Below are 6,033 nucleotides of genomic sequence, written 5' to 3'. Positions count from 1 at the left end.
GCATTCATTTTCACTGACTAACCGTATACAATGCTTCACTCATATTTTTTATTCCATCTTACTCATGGCAAGTATTAATTTATCAAAAATCTATTCAATGTAACCTCTTTTTACATGCAAACAAATGCTAAAAAGCTCTAAAAGGCATACTAACTGTGCTAACGGTGCTGTCTGTATGGTTTGTGTAACGTATTCACAAACGTTTGATTTAAAAAATAATGATTCCATTCACTGGTGCTGTGCATAGTTAGCATGTTAGCACACCTAACACCTGCTTACCTTGTCAAAGTTAAGCCTGTGATACAGAATGTCGTGCGCGGCTTGTAAATTAAAGCTCTCCTCAACTTTAGTAAACGGACAAATGAATAAATGCAAAAGAGCCACAGCTATTAATAAACAGAGCAGTGGCAGCCCTGAGGTATTCCTCTTTTCGGCCATGACAGCTGAAGGATGTGTGTGTGACGTGTATCACTTCCGGTCAACACAGGAAGCAAACATGTTTTTATATCGCTAAAATTATTGACACATTTTCTACCAGTGGGATACATATTTTGTTTATAAATTCTGTCTAAAAAGCCCTTCAACAGGAAAAACTCAATTATTTTAAATACTACTATTAGAAATCCAGAATTTTCCACGTGGGGGAAAGGAGCTCTTTGTCCCGCGCGTGGCGGCTTGTGATTGGTTGTAGATGTATTTGACAGGCAATCCCAGCAAATGAGCGCAAGCCACAATTCCACCAAGAGGCTGACGCGGAAATCTAAAAACGCATCGGTGTTTTTTTTTTTTTTTCTACAACCGGCATGTAAATACTAATTTGTTGCGCTTTGCATACATAACGCCAACTTAGATTTAATGTTAGGAACAGCTCACTTAGATGTGTCCGAAACCGTGTAGCGCTAGTTGTAAGCTTGCTTGTGTGTGCATTAAGCGTGTGTCCTGTTATGAGACGGTGTCTGAATTGATCGGCTGAGATGCTGTCCACCGGTCCAGAGCTGCGGCTACTGCGGCTATTGTTGTGTGTGACTATTATTTATATAGTTTTAGTTTGTCAAGTCACCTACGCCAAGAGAGATTTTAAAAGCGCCTGTTCTACCTGTCAGAGAATTACTGATAACTTCAACAAGGTAAGAGAACATTAATAAACCTCCCCTTTGTGTTGCTTGTCATTATATTGCTATCTTGCTCTAATATTGTGAACGTGTCCTACTACCCTTAATGTTGAGACATACCTATGTATGTGTGTGTGTGTGTTTCATTAAGTTGCAGTGCGTTTGCCTCTGTCGGCCACCGTGTCTTTAACTTATTTCACCTATACACCTTTCCCTGTTTATTTCTGTACAAACGGTGACACTATTTTTGTATTGTAGGGCTTCGAAAGAACATCAAAGCAGAACTTTGGCGGAGGCAACACAGCCTGGGAGGAGAGAAAACTGTCTAAATATGAGACCAGGTGAGACCGGTGCATCATCCTGTCACGTCCAGGTCACCCTGCCACAGGAACCGGTCATCCCAGCTGTTGGCTTTGCACCAGCTGGCTGTTGTACTTGGCACAGTTAAGCTTATCAAAGTTCAAGAATATAGAATATAACCGACCGTGTGCTCAAGTGGCTTGGTAGCATAGGCAAACTTTCAAACCGCAACATTTGGTCGCAAAGGATCTACCAGACGATTCCCCGCAATCGCACAGACCTGTGCAACAAACACCCGTTTTATCACACAGTTTATGTTGTGGCTCATCTCTACCTCCACCCCTTTTTTTTAAACTTCCAACCGTTCATCTCGTTGCTTCCTTTACAGCGAGATCCGCCTGATGGAGATCGTGGAGGGGCTGTGTGACAGCAGCAGCTTCGAGTGCAACCACATGTTAGAGGAGCACGAAGACCATTTTGAAACTTGGTGGTTCAAGAGGTGGGTCTTGGCGTATGCAAATATTGTCAAATGCCAGCATGGTGAGCCACAGTGTCAAGTTGGTTGGATTTCAACTGTCAATTTCACACTAGGATGTAACACAGCTTGTGTGTAAAAAAAAAAAAAAAAAAAAAAGGCACACAGGTTGATGCCCTTTCAGCATGATTAGACACACTAACAGAGGTATCCCCCACAGAGCTATTTGTGTAGTGAAAAGGTTCGGTTAACACCTAATGTCTTCCTGTGTTTCCTGTCGCAATACAGGAAAACGAAACATCCTGATCTGCATAAATGGTTCTGCATTGAAACCATCAAAGTGTGCTGTCCAAAGGGAATGTTTGGACCGGACTGCAATGGTGAGGAAAAGCCTTTCAAAAGACAAGAAATGCCATGTACATTGGTTCTGTGTCTGACAGACTAGATATACTGTAAAAAAAAAAAAAAAAAAAAAGAATGCATTAATACAAATAACCCCAAGAACCTGATGTTTTAAAATGGCTTAATAGTTGCTGATTTTATTTTCTGAAGCCTGTGTGGGGGGCTCTGACAGACCTTGCCATGGAAATGGAAAGTGTGATGGCGACGGGACTCGCGGAGGGAACGGAAAGTGCAGCTGTGACCGCGGCTATGAAGGCGAGTTCTGCCTAGACTGCATCGGCGGCTACTTCAACGAAGTGAGGAACGACACATTCTCTCTGTGCACAGGTACACTTCGACACAGATCGACCACCAGCGTTCTCTGTGACGCATCACGTACCTTTTGATACATAACATCATCGTGTAAAGTAAATCGGTGGTGATTCTGAATTCGGGCTTCACCTCTCCCTGCAGAGTGCCACTCCTCCTGCAAAACCTGCAACGGAGCGACCAATCAGGACTGTGATGAGTGCAAAGAAGGCTGGGAGGAGGATGACCAGGAAACTTGTGTTGGTAAGAGGGCCAGTAGAAAGTCTCCATGTAGGAAAAGGGAAGAAAAAAAAACCACAGCAAAAACATATGGTCTGTGCACACCACCGTCTATCTCACTGCAGTCCATCTCATGTGTTACAGATGTAAACGAGTGCTCCGCAGTTCCTTCTCCATGTAAAGAAGAACAATACTGCCTTAATACGGAAGGCTCCTACTCCTGCGAGGGTAATAATTACTCACTCAGTTTTGCACAACATTTTGGTCTGTAAGATTTGGACACAACAATACTGCATGATAAAATAAAGCTTGTGTAATGCTATCATATTTAAAACTCACAAACTCGTGTTACCCTTAGCCTGTGACAAAGTGTGCTCTGGCTGCACTGGAGCTGGTCCTGATAAGTGCCAGGCTTGTGCCAGTGGGTACCAAGACACAGAGGGCACCTGCACAGGTATGACGTAAATAATTCACGATTAAAATGGGTTTCACTCCTTTTTTATGCTGTATATAATGTGTGAGGAGTATTTCATAAACGGATGTAGTATATATTTTCTAGTTTCTTCACTCCTCCATGACGGGAAACTGAATATCTTTGAGTTGTGGACATTTGACAACAATCCAATAATCGAGTCAATATTCGACACATTAATCGACAATGAAAATAATTGTCAGTTGCAGCCCTAAATTAAACTTATGTCTTGGAGAATACACAGTCCAAAAACCATAGCTAAAATATTGAAAAGAGATCAAAATCAACGATGCTCATATCAAACAGTAGGGGTGTGCAAAAAAATCGATTCACGTTCGTACCGCAATTCAAGCTCTACCAATTCAAAATCGATTCATGGAATTCTAAAAATCAATTTATATTATTTATTTATTTTTTTAAATTGTAGGTTTACTGCAATCACATGGGAAAAGTAACTACATTTACATACTGTGAATCGTTTTTTTTTTTTTTTTTTTAATTGACAAACGTTTTTTGAATCGAATCTTAAGCCTAAAAATCACTATTGAATCGAATCGTGACATTTTCTGAATCGTGCACCCCTAAACAACAGGGCATTGTAATTTTTTAGCCTATGTTACTCAAACAACAGTAAATAGCACTGTATGGGGGGACTATTTTCAGCTGCGGACTGATTTGATTTATATGTGCTTCGGAGTATTTATGGCACCACCAGGATGGTATATGTGATGGAAACCAAGATAAACTACACTGCCTGTGTTAATCACAATAAAGGAACATGTCACCCAGTGCAACAACGGTGGTCCTCGGACAAAAAAGTGGCCCTGTGGCTCAGAGGAATGAGAAGTATTAGGCTTCTGAGGAAGGAGTTAAAATATGTGTGACTCCTCCTCCTTACTGTAACCGGTCGGTGATTTGACAGTGTATGTGGTCAGAGGAAGGTGTCTCTGCCTTTACTACAGGTTACCACGTATTGGTAATGTAATGCTCTCGGTGTGTCATCAGAAGAGGAAACATTGTTTCAGTCAAGTCGTGGCATCAGTGTCGTGTTGTGTTTTCCAGATATCGACGAGTGTTCCCAGCCAGAGCCGGTATGCACCAAGGAGCACGAGCAGTGTGTCAACACTAAAGGCAGCCATGTGTGCATCTGCTCCAGTGGCTATGAGAAACAAGATGGAGAGTGTGTCCTAATGCTACAGCCAGGTGACGATTAGTGTTGGTTTAAGAACTGGTTTCGTATGATTTGTGCTCTACAGATATACACTCACCTAAAGGATTATTAGGAACACCTGTTCAATTTCTCGTTAATGCAAATATCTAATCAACCAATCACATGGCCGCTACTTCAATGCATTTAAGGGGTGTGCTGGGCTACACCAGCAGAAGACCCCACCCGGGTACCACTCATCTCCACTAAAAATATGAAAATTAGGCTACAATTTGCACGAGCTCACCAAAATTGGACAGTTCCGTCAACATGGATCCGTCATGCCTTGTTATGTCGTCATGTACGTCATGTGACCCGTTTCAACTCCACCCCTCAAAGAATCGGAATCAAAAGAAAGAATTGGAATTTCAATCAGAATTGTTAATATCGAAACGATTCCCAACCCTAATTAGCTGTAGCTTTTATTTATATTTCTTGAACAGAAAGTTCCATTGTTCACTACAATGCTTAAAGATACTACAGCCTATGAAACACATTTAAGCTAAACTGTATCATTTAAAAAAATTAAATGTATACGCATTGTCACAATTATCAATATTAAAAGGGAATATATTTGATTTATTATTTGAGATTATAGATTTTTTATTCATGCTTTTATTCTCATCAGAAAAAGAAGAGGAGTCCGAAGAAGAGGAGTCCAAAGAAGAGGAGTCCGAAGAAGAGGAGTCCGAAGCATCTGAGACGAACGCAGGTCCACACGGGGAGCTTTGATGTAAAATCTGGGACCAATGGGAGGAAGAACGGCTGGAATTTCTGCACATCTGCTTTTTTTTTTTTTTTTTTTTAAATCGTAGACTACACGCACTTAATGTACCAGCTGCACTTAGAACCAACAAAAGCTGGCAAGACATTGTTTTCCAGCAGTGGATTATGGATTAAAGGACAAACAAAAGAAAGACATTTTAAGCTTGAAGTACTCTGGTCATTGTTGCTTTTCTCTGGTGTGCTCAAACTACCACTTGGTTGTCTTTATTTGTTGTATGGTTTTAAAATGGAAGGAGTCTCAATAAAGGTGATTTATGTTGAATTAAGAAACGCATGTCAACAACGTTGACAAATTTTCTTGTACATTTTTTTTTGTCTTTTGTTATTCTTAAAGGTCCAATGTGTAGGAATTTCTCCCATCTAGCGTTGAGATCATATATCGCAATCAACGCTCTCTCACCACGCAGTTCAAAGTACCTATTACAGCTACGGTAGCCTTCACGCTTCAAAAAGCCGGTCTCTTGCTCTTTTCAATATCCTTTTTCTTTTTCTGAGCGAAGAAGAAGAAGACTCCTGTTCCTGAAATTTGGATTTTGAATACGTGTGGTTCTCCATGTTTCCTTCTTGCCGGGGCCGGGAAGCTACGATACCCATTAGCAGCATTAGCAGGACCTGTGAGTTTATCATGGGACAGCGAAAACACGAAAGGCGGAGCAGTATTTCAAGATGGCGCATGAATATGGAGCGTCTAAATGGTCTACCCCAGTTCATGCGAATGCAAATGTAAAATTTCAAGCCAAAAGGTACTTTT

The 6,033-nt window shown here is 41.1% G+C and overlaps 1 protein-coding gene across 1 annotated transcript; it reads left to right on the top strand.

Moving 5' to 3' along the window:
- The first annotated feature begins 717 nt into the window (after nt 1–717).
- Nucleotides 718–5,552, top strand: creld2 (CRELD disulfide isomerase 2). The gene is made up of 10 exons (XM_028570762.1): nt 718–1,127; nt 1,371–1,453; nt 1,801–1,911; nt 2,176–2,267; nt 2,440–2,616; nt 2,743–2,841; nt 2,962–3,045; nt 3,176–3,271; nt 4,352–4,492; nt 5,125–5,552. Exons 1-10 carry the CDS (start codon nt 975–977, stop codon nt 5,226–5,228), a joined length of 1,140 nt encoding a protein of 379 aa, XP_028426563.1. The 5' UTR covers nt 718–974; the 3' UTR covers nt 5,229–5,552.
- The last annotated feature ends 481 nt before the right edge of the window (nt 5,553–6,033 follow it).

The sequence above is a fragment of the Perca flavescens genome, chromosome 23, assembly GCF_004354835.1.
Source record: "Perca flavescens isolate YP-PL-M2 chromosome 23, PFLA_1.0, whole genome shotgun sequence".
Classification (NCBI taxonomy): Eukaryota; Metazoa; Chordata; class Actinopteri; order Perciformes; family Percidae; genus Perca; species Perca flavescens.
This window is presented reverse-complemented; position numbering and strand designations above follow the sequence as displayed.

Coding starts and splice junctions, on each gene's coding strand:
- creld2 (XM_028570762.1), top strand. CDS start 975: ATGCTGTCCACCGGTCCAGAGCTGCGGCTACTGCGGCTATTGTTGTGT. Junction 1,912..2,175: donor GAAACTTGGTGGTTCAAGAG/GTGGGTCTTGGC, acceptor GTCGCAATACAG/GAAAACGAAACATCCTGATC. Junction 3,272..4,351: donor CACAGAGGGCACCTGCACAG/GTATGACGTAAA, acceptor TGTGTTTTCCAG/ATATCGACGAGTGTTCCCAG.